Source organism: Natator depressus, chromosome 7, assembly GCF_965152275.1.
Source record: "Natator depressus isolate rNatDep1 chromosome 7, rNatDep2.hap1, whole genome shotgun sequence".
Lineage (NCBI taxonomy): Eukaryota > Metazoa > Chordata > Testudines > Cheloniidae > Natator > Natator depressus.
In genome coordinates this window covers 45,884,416-45,899,791 of record NC_134240.1, presented here as the reverse complement: position 1 = coordinate 45,899,791, position 15,376 = coordinate 45,884,416, and the positions used below count along the sequence as shown (strand labels likewise).

The 15,376-nt window shown below is 49.9% G+C and overlaps 1 protein-coding gene across 1 annotated transcript in view; it reads right to left on the bottom strand.

The window, feature by feature from the left end:
• TEX264 (testis expressed 264, ER-phagy receptor) overlaps positions 1-15,376 on the bottom strand; it is a 129,820-nt gene that overhangs the window by 19,686 nt on the left and 94,758 nt on the right. The window contains exon 5 of the mRNA XM_074959853.1: positions 7,091-7,256. Within this exon, the coding sequence (XP_074815954.1) occupies positions 7,091-7,256 (166 nt within the window). The remainder of the gene's footprint in view (positions 1-7,090; positions 7,257-15,376) is intronic.

Below are 15,376 nucleotides of genomic sequence, written 5' to 3'. Positions count from 1 at the left end.
CCCACTTCCTCAAGCTCCACTTCACCCTTACCTCAGGGCCGCCTTCCTTGTGCCTGATATGGTGTGTACTGCTCATTCTGTCCAACAGCACAACTTCCTCCCACAGCTCCTAACATCCACGCACACCTGACTAACTGGGAGGTTTTTAACTAGTTTCAGCCAGTCCCTGATTGGCTTCAGATGTCCCAATCAACCTAGCGTTCTCCCTGCCTTCTGGAAAGGTCTTAATTGGCCTCAGGTGTCTTATTTGACCTGGAGCAGCTGCCATTTAACTTATCCTGGTATCAGGGATTTGTTTAGCCTGGAGCTAATATATCTATCTCCCACTACTTTTCTATAGCCATCTGGCCTTGCCCCGTCGCAAAGGGGAAAGGAAAAGGGAACGGCCAGTGTTTTGCCATGGACGCTGTCAGATTCTGACAGGGAGCCACCCCTTGAACACTTCCCTCCAAGAGACACAGGGCCTGGGTTTAGTTCTTAGCAGAGGAGCAGCAGCCCGCAGAAAGCCCTGCTGCAGTGACACTAATTGCCAAGCGAGCAGAGAGGCCAAGGACTGCATGGTCCAGGGAGACTGAACTTCACTGTCAGCAGCACAGGTGGGCCCTTCACGTCAGGACTGAGGCCCGTCGCTGCGGGGAGTTTACACTGTTGTTGCCCAGCCTGTACGTGTCCAGGAGAAAAACAGAGAGCTTCACTTGCTGGGGCCCTCAATCTGGCACCTTCTGCCGGCAAGAAACACTCTCTCTCTCCCGTACATGCACACTAAACAGACAACAACAACGTCCCCCTTGGCAGCAGATTTGGTGCTGATGGACACTATGAAAGCAGTCTACAGGCCAGAACCATCCCACCGTGAAGGTGACGCGGAAGACAGAGATCATTCTAGGGACTGGGGAGACAGAGATCGAGAGCGGGGATAGAAAAAAGGGGAAATGGGCTCCTGGTCTGTGTCTAGTAATCCTAGCCACTTCAGTAACACAAACAAACAACGATGCTTCCAGGAGCACGGCACCCCTACCACCACACTGGATGTTAGCTCAGTACAGATCCCGAGGGAAGAGTGCCTCCTACCGGGTCACCCTCACTACACCCTGTAGCACCCAAGCTGCAGTTGGTGCTCAGCCATCCACGTACTGACCAAATCTGTCATACCTCATAGATATAACGGTACCTAAGAATCCCCTTAGGAACTGCAGCACATCCCGTGTGTGTGTCCTGCATGGGTACAACAGGGAATCTGCAATGTTTTTAACTCCTGGGCTATCACTGGTTCACCTCCACTAGTGCTAGTGGAAACTCTCCTCATTTCTTTGGCTGTTTCGTTAGGAGGAAAGGGGAGCTTGTTATAAGTCATAAACACACCAACATTTGTTATCCGTGCAGAATAAGCAGGCAGAGAAGGGAAAGGTCCAACAGGTCCCATCTCGTCCTTCTCCCTGCCGTGGTCTCTACGGGGATGGAATTAAGATCGACTAGTCTGAGGGAGAGGCAGGAGTCTTGCTGTTGCCACCTAACTGTAACCGCCTCCAGCTGCCATCGCCTCGTGCCTGCGTCACAGGAATCTCTCCCTCTTTTAAGAGCTCACTGGCCCGGAGAGAGGGGACCGCCACTGACTGCACCGAGCAGCTAGAGGGGCATGCAAGTGCCGGAACATCCAAAAGGCCTGTGCCACTCTGAGCAAGCGAGGGTTAAAAAGTGAAGCACAGCTCCGTGCATCCCACCTGGGAGCTGAGAGGATTCACCCAGCTTCAGCGGCCTCCCGCTGTGGCACAAGAACCTAATCCATAATTCTTCCTTTCAGCGAGCTGGCCCTCTCCCCACAGCCAGGCTCTGAGCCCTATGAAATATTCATTGCATCTCGTGCTAAATAATAGATCAATGTAATAACAGGCGAGTCGCAGCTAATCACAGCTTTTCACACCCCGCACAAAAGGCACCAGGAGATGGGCAGGGGCAGGCGGAGCAGCAGGGGTGCCCGCAGCCCAGCCTGTCAGGCTGAAATGGTGGCACACGGTATTGGAAATGGTAGTCCAGGCCTTGCCCGGGCCCCTCCCCAACAGGAGCTGCAGCTGCAGCCCGCCTCTAAAGACGATGTATTGTGACACCGGCGGGGCACCAAGCGGGTTCCTCTGGCACCAGGGGCTGGGTGGAGAGATGCTGGAGAGCTCTCTGGAAAGAGAAAGGGAAGATATAGGAAGGAATGATCCTGAGGGGCTGGGTGGCAGACGTAGTGCCACAGCCAGGGCTGGTGTTCAAACCCTGCCTCGGGTCAAGGAAACACGAGAAGATTTGGCTGGTTCCAGTTTAACTCCCTGGACACACCACGAAGCCTCCAAGCAATCGAGTCTATTGCCAGTCTCTGCTTAAGGGAAGCCAAGGACTGGCATAGCAGGGGGTGCTGCAGGTCAGGACTGGGGAGTAGCAGCAGACAGTGTGGGGGAGCCTAAGACTGGAACAGCAGGGCAGGAGGGGGCAGGTCAGGATTGAGGGGCGTTGGCAGAGCCATGCTGTACCATCACGGCTTCCATCTTAGAAGTGAGTTCCCTGAAAGTGGTGACTCCCCACCAGGGGACATCACAGGATGCCCTGGATCGCCCGTCACTCTGGCTAGATAAGCAGCAGGTATGACTGTAGAGATGCAGCTGGATCACAGGCAGCATCTGAGCTCATCAGCAGAGCCTACCAACAAGAATCAGTCTCTAGTCACTCCAGAAAGCACAGCCTTCCTTTCACCCACAGCAAGGGGGTACTTTTGTTTGCTTTGACCTTCTGTTCATTCCTGTGGCAACAGGCTCACGTCAGAGAGTGTCCCGCTGAAGGCAAGGCTGGAGTGAGGGCTCTGAGGGCCAATAGCTGGTGCTAAAGCCCTTGAAAATAATTAAGCAAAAGCAAAGCTAATTGTGACTGACACTGGCCCCTGGAGAGTCATCAATCTCATTCCGTCTTTCCAATGACCTTGATGACTGCAGAGCAGGGAAGGGAATGGTGCTGAACCACATAGATGCCTGAGCACCCCAATTCCTCCCAGTATGCTCAATGTATATGCTGAGCGCTTCAGTCCTCAGAGAGGAAGGCAGAGTCTTTACCAGTGTGTAGACAGATTAAATAGACACATTGTGCCAAATCCAGTGAGCTCCCAAGCACCCGCCACTGTTATTGATGTCAGTCAGTGTGGAGGGCACTCAGCACCTCAGAGATCAGCTCGATAAGGAGGAAAGATGATAGACAGCTGTGATTTTTTTTTTCAAGGTCACAGGATCACCGCTCAACTTCAAAACCCCAAGCTCTTGCTGCACATCTACAGGTCGTTGGGTTTTGAATGATACCGTTCGCATCAAAAGTCAGTGGGGAAATGGCAGAGCCTTCTGCTGGAAATTCACAAATGAAATCATTAATTCAAACAGACGTGGGAATTTTTAATACAGCTGTTTGTAAAGAGCTAGGAGAACTGAAGACAAAAGGTGCTGTAACAGGGCAGGGTATTATTAAGTATTATTGCTGTTCTGAAATCAAAGTAGGTTTAAAAAAAGATACTCTGCGAATTTCCTTTTGCCTAATTCTGAATGACATGGTTTTTTAAACACCCAGGAGGAGGGTTGGAAGGAGGGTATGTTAAAATCTTGCTGTCTGTTAATTGCTTTGGACCAGATGATCCCATGATCCAGAAGTGACTGGCCTTAGAATCGCAGCTGAATGAGAAGAGGGAAGGGAAGGAGAGGGTGATGAGAAAGGGTCCAACCCTGCTCAGTGCTGAGCACCCTCAATTTCCATTTGCCTCAGTGAGAATAGGAGGGGCACACCACCACTCAGGCAATGCTCAGAATCTCACAGAATTGGGCCCAAAGGAAAGGGCACTGACCGTGCTCATCCTGTGGTCAGCTACCACCTGATATACATACAACACAACCAAGGATAACTAGGTATAAAGCGATATACACACGACAGTTACACTGATTTACACCCACTGAGAATCTGGCCCGAGAAGTGAGGTCCCCTGCAGGGAACAGGCCGCCAGCTGATCCCTTCGACATGCACCGCTCTACAGAGACCTTTACAAAATTAGGCGGATCGAGAGAGCAATCTGAGGGTCAAGTGCTGATCCAACCCATGTGAGTGTGAGAAAACAAAGTTGTGGGTCAGAACTGGGCCACTGTGGCTTCCCCACAACACCCACATGACCAGAATATAGGTAGCAGAAATCAAGAGAAAATGAATAAAGAAACATTGGGAGCTGGTGGTCATTATATTCCTGACCCCTCCAGGGTGTGTGGTTGAAGAAGCCATGACTTGGGATGAACTTGCTCTGAACAGCTTGCGGGGGGGAGGGAGGGAGAACATTTTTTAAAAAAGCAAAAAGAAACCTTTCTATTCAACTCACAGGCGAGGCCTGACTTTAACTCAGCTGTGAGTAGAACAGAGAGAGTGCCAGGGATGTCCCGCTCCCTGGATCCAAATGCAATGTTAATAGCCAGCGGGCAGCGCCACAGGGAGACCTGAGAATTGCCTATTTGGGGTTTATTTCTTTCTATACGTTCATGCTGCTGACAGGTGATGTATTGGCAGCTCAGGTCACTCCATCTCCACAACAGGAACAGCATGGTCAATGGCAGTTTGGGCGCCCCCATGAATGGGCCCCAAACCACACCTGGGGAGACCCCTTCAAGGAGTGAGCTAGTTGTTCAATCCCCATAGCCCATTCAGTCCTTGGGCTCTCTACTGTGACTGCCAACAAGCAGGCCACATGTGCTGGGGGTTGTTTGATGTGGTCACCTGCCCACTAGAAACTGGCCTAAAATCAACAATTCATTTCACACTGGGCACTGAACAGCCATCAACGAGAAACCATTTTTGGTCGCTGCTTACCAGGACTGGATGCCACGCAGCAAGCTAGAGATAAAAGTCTCTCCACGCCACTAGCATTCCTCCCTGAAGAGGTGTTTTCTATCCAGCTGCTACTTGCATGGCCCCATTACTCTAGTAGCTGACTTAAGAGTTTGACTTCAAGGCAGTTATGCTAACATTGGTGAGACGGTGACATCAGAGAGATGTGTGGTGGGGTTATGACCTCGGTGGTAACTCAGCCAACCATCATGCAGTTGGTCTGCTCTTATTCACACACTGAAATCCTACTGGTTAAAATGGTGTCACAGTTGCTTTGGGTTTCTTTGACATTATAGAATCACATGGAACAGGGCTGAAAAGGGCTCGGAATGGGTGTGAAAGGGGCATGGCTACACAGGGCCCCCACAATATAGCACAGCTCCACCCACAGTCCCACTATTGTTTATGATCAAATGATCAGCAGTGAAGTAAACAGTGACATTTACATTCAAGGCAATTTAAACCTCTCAAGGCCGTTGTTTCAGGCTGGCTCTCTGCAGACTTGGGCGGACAGCATTGCATCGTAACTCACATATGGACAATCCAAATGTCTCATGACATGAAATCTGCAAAATAACTTCCTTCTCGCCCAGTCACTAGCCAGCAAGAGGAATTTTAACCATCTCTGGGGAACATTCTCTCTCATTTTCCCTCTCTTTACATAAAGAGATCTCTATTTTTCTATAGCTATATCAAAGCTAGGCCCACCACATATAATACGGATCAAAACCCATGTTAAATTAAAGTCAGGTAATTCAGAGAGAAGGCTCTGAACACCTTAACTCTGCCCCTTGGGTCTATGCATTAGAGTTTTTCTCCACATTATCTCACCAAGTTAATACAGACCCCAATTTTTGAAACTATATTGACAAAAATGCTCACATGTAACCACAGCAAACTTAAATGTGCACAAAAATGTGTCTGTTTATAAAAATCTGACCGGTCCAATGCTGTGCACACGCACCTAAAGTTATAGAAAAGAGTGCCAGTCCAGTGCAACAAAATACTGCATTGGTCCAAACAGCATGTGACATTACAGCGTCATGTGATCAGATCACGGATGAGCCCATTGTAAAGCTACACGAAATGGGGAAGAGTTGAGAGCACTGTGCAAGAGCCAGGACTCTGACCGGCCTGATATTGGTACTGCTGAATGAACAAAGATCTCAGAAAACAGCTTCCCCTTTTCATGTTTACGGTACACGTGATTACAAATGAAAGAAATTCAAAATTAAAGAAGTGCAAAAGAAAAATATCATAAGTCTGTCCATGTGGAAAAGACGTGTATATGACATATACATAAAGAGTATGTCACATTTTTAAATGCTATTACATAAGTATATCTGACCTGAAATGTGCAAAAGGGGCTGCTTTCACAGTATTTCACAAGACAGTGTATCATCTAATGTATGTCCCAGATGTAAAATATTTGCAGCTTATAGAGAGCAATTATGAGTCACATATATTTTGGTTCCACTAAAGTGTGAGCACATGGGGTGAGCAACTAGCATTCTGAGTTATAACAGCAGTAGTGCCATGATAGGAGAGCGTAGCACTGCTGTCACGCCCCTACAATCACTTCCTTTCTAGATACACAGAGACTTCAGCAGATCTCGTTAAGCAGGTGCCATTGGATAATTCAAGTGCTGGCTCTAGAAAGTTGTTGTTTAAATTACTTAGGACTCCAAACACGACAGATGCACAAGAGCTCAAGACAGAGCTATGTGAGGACAAAAAGTGACTACGACTAAGTTGCAGTAATCCAAGTAATGCTATTATAAGTAGGGCAGTAGCACCACAATAGTTCAAATTGAGACTAGCTTACTGTTTATTTGATATTATAAGTATGACCATGTACTATGCAAGATGTGGCCTATACCCCAGGGGTCAAGTGGGTGACAAGATCAACACTTATTTCAATCTAAGGGATAGGAGGTGACTTGTTTGAAATCAGGAGTAATTGTGTTACAGGCTCTGGGCGCTGCTGGAACTTAATGGAAGTTGCTCCTTTAAAGAAACAAGATGCTTCAATTACAGCTGCTCAGTGAATGGAGGGGTAAAATCACCAGCCTCCCCCTCCACTGTGTCTGCTTTGTCCATATAGCATCACTGCCTCAGAGGGGCCTGGGGACACCTGCATCCAGACAACTCTGGAAAGCACTGACTTCAACAGGAAAGCAAGAGAAACATGCATGTGCCCTACGGGTACCTGTGATATCTGTCTGTGCATCGTCTGTCTCTGCTGCTCTGCTCTTCCACTCCATCTCTTTAATTTCCGGCACATAGAAGTCCCCTTGGCGTGCCAGGGGGCACACGAAATAGATGCGGTCTCCTTTGTAGATCTCCAGCCTGGGATGGGCGCACAGCTTCCTCTCCTGAAAGAAAGCACAGGCACAAGTTATCCATGCATCCTATCACTCTGCAAGCACCATGACATCACAGGGCCATCTCTCAGTGTGATTCTCTTGACCAGCAGTTCCCAGTCAGTGGCTTGTAACACTCAAGGGAGCTGTGACTCTACTTCTACCCTTGGTCTCAGGCCAAAATCCAGTCATTTGGACCTTGTCCACCTCAGACACCAGGGCCTGAACCAGTGAGATGCTGAAAGGTGCTGACGCCCCTCAACTTGGCACTTAGATATCACAAGAGGTGCCTTAGAAATACCATGGACAGCACAGGGTAGAGGACAGAGAAGACAGTCAAAGGAATAGAGGATGCTCATCTCATCACAGGACTGGGCTCCTGGAGTTACCACCCAAACCACCGTGCCCATTTCCACATTCTTCTCTCAAACATCACAAGAGCATGCAAAGGACTGTGGGAGTCATCTGAGGAGAAGAATTTCAGTGAGTGGCTGCACAGGGAGGCCATGGTATGAAAAGAGGCTGAGGATCTCTGCTCTGGACCCATGGAGAGGCCGCAAGGTTCAGAGCAGCCTGTTCATCGTATAGTGCCCTACCTGTGTTCTCCTTGGGATGGAATGGGGATGCATTCTACTTTGAACTGACAGTGAGTTGTGGCCCTGCAGCTGTGCAAATTTAACCCCAGAGCATTTCCGGTTAGATGACAAAATCAATCCTCAAAAAGAAAAGGAGTACTTGTGGCACCTTAGAGACTAACCAATTTATTTGAGCATAAGCTTTCGTGAGCTACAGCTCAGTTCATCGGATGCTCAAATAAATTGGTTAGTCTCTAAGGTGCCACAAGTACTCCTTTTCTTTTTGCGAATACAGACTAACACGGCTGTTACTCTGAAAAAAATCAATCCTAGTTTTCAGTACGAGTGTTTCAGAACACACTGATTCCTCAGAGGGTAACCATCCGGGGGGGCTAGTTATGGGACAGGGCCAACCTTCGCTGGCTCAATGTGCTCAGCTGAGCAAAGATAGAGGATGCTGCATTTGGGGAGAATGCTAGATTCCCGTGGGTTGCGCTGCAGATCTTTCAAGTCAATCCCCAAATGACATTAGCTAGGGTTCCATTAGGAGGCTTTCCCCAGAGCTGCCAGTACACTGGGTTATGCTACATCACACCCTGCCAACCTACATCAGCACAGCTTAACACCTGATGAGCTGCTACCAATGTCAATGGAGCCCACCCCACTTACCCCGTTCCGACAGTTACATCTGTCCTATGCACAGAGGCTGTGTCGTCACCAGGAAAAAAGTTGTATTTGTAACCCATGTTAAGCTAGCACATGTTACAATCCCAGTGAGGACAAGGCATGTTAGCTAGTCCAGGTAAACCCTCGGGCTTTAACCTGTGTAGCCTGTCCTGCCATGAAGCCAATGAAATAGACTCTCTCTGCGACAGCCGGCATCCAAAGGGTTAAAGCAATCTTTCCGAGGAAGGGAAGCCAAAGCAAATCAAACCCTCTTCAACAGGACAAGCTGAAACTTGTGCAGAAGCCTCAAGGACTCAGCTCCATGCCTGGCAGAGAATTGGCCTCCTCTCCCACCAGCCTAGAGATGGGGTAAAATTAAATCCTGGTGTGAACCCCGCTGCGTTCAATGGATTTGCCGCAGGGATGAACCTGGGCCAGTGTCTGTGTTTCATTCGCAGGGCCCTGAAAAGCAGATGTTCCTCTGCTGTTGTTACTGAAGCACTTGGTAACTGACACGAGCAAGGGGGGCTCCGCAGAGGCCCGGCTACTGCTCCGGCCAGGGACCTGCTGAGCCTGAAAGCCCACCCCTCAGCACGGCTGTGAGAGTCCTCAGCACATGCTCAGCGCTTCTTGGAGTGATTCAGATAATCCAGAAAAGACAGATCAAGCAGCTCCTTCCAGAAATGCAAGGGAAGGGGAGTTTGAGGCTACTTCATGAGATTTCAGACAACTTTCCCACCCCTGCTACTCCCCTCACCCTTGGCCACAGTCCCCCGTCCCTCCCTCCTCACTAGCCCACTGTAAGGCTTTCAGCGATCCAATGAGTCCAGCTCTGCACCAGCTGCTGGAAGAGGCAGTCTCGCTGAAGCATGCCTTTCTGAACCCGCAGGTGCCAGCTGAGCTGGACTGGGGGCGGGAGGAGGGCACGAACAGGAGAAGACTCACACTGGTACCATGCAGGATCAAACCAGCAAGGCTCAGGGGACTTGAGGGGATGGACTCCACATTGAAAGAACAGCTGGACACTCTGACTAACACCCACACCTCGCCCGCCCAGCAGCTGTGTAGTTTGACATCTCTTACGGTTTGCCTGGCAGAGGGGGCTGACTGTTGATGGCAATGCTGCGATTTGGGGGTGGAGACGGCAGGCGGGTTGTTTTTTCTTTTAAAATAACCGGTAACTTTATTTTGGGATGCGCAGCACAGGCTCAAACCCATGTCCCCAAATAGCCCAATGCCGAGACAGCCTCTGCCAACTCGCTGCAGCATGATCCCTGCTCTGTAGCTGCAGGGCCTGGAAAGCAGAAGGGACGAAGGACACAAGCTGTATTAACAGAACAGCAAGAAAGGGTGACGGTGCTGGAAAGGGGACTTTAAACAGCAAGAGGAGATAAAGGAATGAACAGTGCAAGGGATGGGATACAGACACTCCTACATCACTAGCTCATATCCACTGTAAAGTCCTGATTGACAGCTGTGACCACAGACAGTGTGCAGCCAGTTTGGGGGGTCTCAGTCTAGCAGACAGGTTTCCGTCCTCACTAGCTGCCTCAAGAAGCCTCTCTGCTAAGCAAATGGGCCATGGAGAATAAACTCCCTGAGAGAGTCTCTCTGCAGCACTGTCACTGCCTCTCGTGGCTGGATTTTATCCCTCCCCCTCTGAGGTAGGGAGGTATCAACTCCCATTTTGCTGATGGGGGAAGTGAGGCACGGGGCGGTTAAGTGACTTGCCCAGGGTCCCACGGGGAGCATGTGGTGGAGCAAGGAACTGAACTCCGATCTCCCGAGGCCAGTGCTCTGTCCACAAGTCCATCCCCTCTTCTACTGCTCCGTTAATCCCATGACTATCACAAGCACGAAGGTAACATTTCTGTGTTTGAACGGCAGGGAGCAGAGCGGCACACTAGACAGAGCAGAGAACAGCCCTGCCGGCTCTTGAAAACCTTGGCCTGGCCCGAAATCCCACACCTCCCAGGGAGGGCAGCTCTGGGCGGCCTTGCCCCTGGCACAGCATCATTATGAACAAACACCAATGTTTAAAGCCCGGAAGGTTCACGCCAAGGGGGCCAGACCTGCGTGAGTCTTTAGCCTTCTTGATTCCTGACCCAGAACTGGCTGCTTGGTCTAATAATGAAATGGGGGATACTGTGCAGGGCTCCCCAGCTGAGGAGCAGGTGGCTGAGCCAGGCTAGCAAAACCCAGGTGGTCAATAGCAACAGCAGGGCAACCTTTTTCAAACAATGATTCCTAGAGGAACCACAGTGAAGTGAGGGACAGTGTGTGAAGCTGCTGCACAAAGCCCAGGTAAATGGTTTTTGCCTGGGTGCCAGACACAGGGGTCCTCATCGTGCCCCATGACCTGTACAGCATTTACAGCGCCACTCCCCACCCACAGCTAGAGTGCACAGGCCACATCACTGCCACAGACACCTGGCCCCCCAGTACACACGCCCACATGGCTGCTCATAGAGCTGGCACGAAGCATGTCCCAGGACTGGAGATTCCCCCACACATCCCCTCTACAACTCACCCCACACCATGCAGCGGAACTGCGATATGCATTGCATCTTAGCTTTGCGTGTCTAGGGGAGACGGGCTCTGGGGGAAATGTTTCTTCTCCCCACAAAAGGAGCTTTAGACAGCCTTGGCTGCTGCTATGGGAGCTTTTTCTCCCACAGCTCTGCTGATCCATCTGTCTTGATCTGGAGCACTCCCTGCAATTGCAGTCCTGGGAACCCACATGGTTCTGTCCTCAACCTTGACTGCAGCAGCCCCTGCTACTCAAGTGCAGAGCTCCCCACGCCACTTGATCCTGCCCTGCAACCACCTCTAGTACTGCACAAAAGGAAATGGGAGTGAACGGGGTGTGATATTAGCTCTGCAGGGAAATCTGCCTCTATCTGATTCATAAAACCAAGAGCTGATGAACTTCCCTCGGTGCCTGAGCTAGTGAAATCACGGACAATACCACACAGCAAACGTCAGAAGCCACAGTGCCACTGCTGATGGCCACTGACTGCTGCCTTCCCCCCTTTCACACATGCAGTGGTATGGCAGCAGCCAGCTCCCTGTCACCTCTCACTTAACAGCTGGTGAAAGCTCAACACCCTTCCAGGATGCTCCAAGAAAGCTGCCAGTTCAGACGCTGCATCAAAGCCATGCTAAAAACAGCTCCAAGAGCAGGCTGCTTGCTATATGAGAGGCGGGTGTTATTCCAATTCTACAGAGAGGGAAGCTGAGCCACAAAGAGGTTACGGACAACATTTTTCGGAAAGGGCCACACCCAAGGCCTGATTTGTGGAAGCACCCGAGACTCAAGATGAAATCAGGGGATTCTCCAGGTGCTCAGCACCTCTGAAAAACCAGACCCAAAATATTTCAGGTTGGGCCTCTGAAAATTAATCCAAAATTCAATGGCCACTTCTGGAAATGTTGGTGTTAAGCTTTCCGTGGCTCAATTTCCCCATCAGTGAAATGGAGATAATGGAGGAAATCAATTTCTTGTTCCAGTCTCTTCTTTGTCTGTTGCAGGAGAGCCGAAACCAGTCCCTCTAGCATAACGTTGCTACCCACAGAGCAGGCAATATCTGGCGTGATTCAGTGGAGTGTACCACTGTAAAGAAATCACATTTCTGACAAGGACACTGGTCCCTTCAAGAGGCTAGAGGGAACACGGACAACCTTCCAATCCATTTGAAGCATCTACAGCTCCTACTTGAAGGCAGGTGAAACAATATCATACACAGATCAAAAACGGTATTAAATAAAAAGGGTTAGAGTTGTTTTTAAAGGCAGACCAGAGACAGCTCTCATCTCTCTTGGTTTTTTAAAATTACAAACCAAACAAGAACCCTCCCTGCTGTTGTGTCCCTTGGGCCTTTAACTCAACTCCATCAGGAAACTGAAGGTCAATAAGTTATTTTAGATTATTGCAACAAAGCCCAGAGAATGAACTTTCAAAGCTTTACAGCCTGCAGGAGACATGTCCAACTGGAACTCCAGCACCAAGAGTGGGCATCAAAACAACAAAACGGGATTTCAAACAGGAGGCACCCAACAAGGAGATGTTCCCAGGGCATCTGCATTGGAGAGTCTACGCTCAGGCTCATCATCTGCCCCCAACACATCCAAACTCAATGTTCTGCCCCCCTCCATGATTTGACACTACCCATCCCAGTATTTATACTCTGCCCATCACCATGATATCAGAATGCTTAATGTATATAAAAGATCAACACAAGGTCGTAGTCTTTTCTTCTCTTCACATTCAGAAGAGGATAGGGCTGGCTAGAATTTAGCTTCTCTTGCTGCATATTCTCCCCCACTTGTAAAGAAAGACAGAGTAGAGGAGTTTCTGTATTTTTACGTAGTAATGTACGTCACCACAGTAATGTTTACTGGCAGACTATGAAACAGAGGTGACTCTTGCCTGTGGTCCTGCAGGCAGACAGGTTTGTGGTCATCCTCGTCTCTCGTGGAAGGCCACTGAACAGACATGGCTCTGTCTCCAGCTCCTGCCAGCCTTTCCCGATCCGGTAAGAACTGCATTGCACTTGATGACTGCAGGTCTCTCAGGAGTTTGTGGTCATGAAGGAGAAACAGTCTCTGGGTTGTTATTATGACCTAATAAGAGCTCTGAAGACCAAACCTAGGAATTCAAACTAACTTTGACATCCTATGGAGCCAACTCACGGGTCACTTTGACCAGGTTGTGCTTGACAGGATGGGATGAAGTCTCCTAGCCAGCTTGAGGGGGAAGAGGATAGTTGCTATTTGGCCACCTAGAATCTGGAAGGAGGCCAGGAGAACTCTTAGGTTGCATATTGTGTTGACACTAGTGTGGCAAATGCTTTCTGTTGAGAGTGATGGTTTGGCTTTTGGCTAACTCTCAAGTGCTTCTCTCTACCTAATAGCATCACTTCTTTCTTCCCTGGGTTTAATTTTAGCCAGCTGCTCCTCATCTAAGATCAGACCTCATTCAGGCACCAAGATAGTAGGGTAGTGGTACGGTTTGTTCTTGAGATAAAAGATTTGTAGAGATGGGCATCATCAATGTATTGCTAGCATTTAAAGAGCGCAGGTGAAAAAACAGTTACCTACCTCTTGTAACTGATGTTCTTCAAGATGCGTTACTCATGTCCATTCCAATAGGTGGGCGTGCACTGCGTGCACGATCGTTGGAAGGTTTTTCCCCTAGCTGTACCCGTTGGGTCAGCTGTGGAGACCCCTGATGTGGCGCCTTTATGGCAGTGTATATAGGTCCCTGCCAACTCACCGCCTGCTCAGTTCCTTCTTGCCTGAATACTCTGACAGAGGGGAGGCGGGTGGGATTTGGAATGGACATGAGCAACATTTCTTGAAGAACAACAGTTACGAGAGGTAGGTAACCATTTTTTCTTCTTCAAGTGATTGCTCATGTGCATTCCAATAGGTGACTTCCAAGCAGTTTCCCTGGGGGAGGGGTCGGAGATCACCTGGTTGCTGAGTGCAGGACTGCCCAGCCAAAGACTGCATCGTCCCTTGCCTGCTGGGTAATGGCATAGTGTGACGTGAAGGTGTGGATGGAAGACCACGTTGCTGCCTTGCATATGTCCTGGATAAGGACCTGCGCCAGGAATCCTGCGGACGACGCCTGCGCTCTCGTGGAGTGTGCCGTAAGCAGAGGGGCTGGAATTTTTGCCAGATCGTAGCAAGTCCTGATACAGGATGTGATCCATGACGAAATGCACTGGGATGAGATCAGGAGCCCCCTCATCCTTTCTGTGATTGCAATAGAGCTGTGGTGACTTACGAAATGGCTTTGTGCACTAAATGTAGAATGCTAGGGCACATCTAACGTCCAGGGAATGGAACATGCGCTCTCTGTTATTGGCATGGGGCTTAGGGAAGAACACAGGTAAAAATATGTCTTAGTGCACAGGAAACTGGGAGACTACCTTTGGCAGAAATGCAGGGTGAGGGCGTAGCTGCACCTTTTCTTTATAAAAGGCCATATAGGGGGGCTTGGAAGTCAGAGCTCTGAGCTCGGAGACCCTTCTGGCCAAGGTTATGGCCACCAGAAAGGCCAACTTCCAGGAAAGGTAGGACAGAGGGCAGGTTTCCATGGGCTCGAAAGGGGGCCCCATGAGTGCAGACAGGACCAGACTGAGGTCCCACTGGGGAACAGGCCATCGTACCTGGGGATAAAGTATGTCTAAGCCCTTGAGAAACCTGCCCACCATGGGATTACCAAAGACTGACCCACCCGCTGCCCCCAGGTGAAAGGCCAAAATGGCAGCAAGGTCTACACTGAGAGATGATATTGCTAAACCCTGCTGCTTAAGGTATAACAGGTAGTCCAAAATAAGGGGAATTGGCGCTAGCTGTGGTTCGGTTCCCCTTTGCCGAGACCAAATGGAAAAACACTTCCACTTTGCCAGGTATGTGGCACGAGTAGAGGGTTTCCTACTTCCCAGCAGGACCTCCCTCACTGGGTCCGCACACTGAAGCTCAAGAAGGTTCATCCATGGAGTTTCCATGTCATGAGGTGGAGGGGCTCCAGATTGCGGTGTTGCAGACAGCCGTGGTCCTGTGTGATTAGGGTCGGGCACACAGGAAGCGTCACCAATCTGTCCACTGAGAGGTTCAACAGCATGGTGAACCAGTGCTGGCGGGGCCACACTGGCACTATGAGGATCAAGGAAGCACCGTCCCGGCGAGTCTTGAGGAGGACTTTGTGTATGAGAGGGAAGGGCAGGAACGCATACAGCAGGTGACTCATCCATGAAAGGTGAAAGGCATCTGCAATGGAGCCTGGGCTGTGGTTCAGGAAAGAGCAGAACCTCAGGCACTTCCTGTTGCTCCGCGTCGCGAACAGGTCTATGTGGGGAGAGCCCCACCTCTGGAAAATTG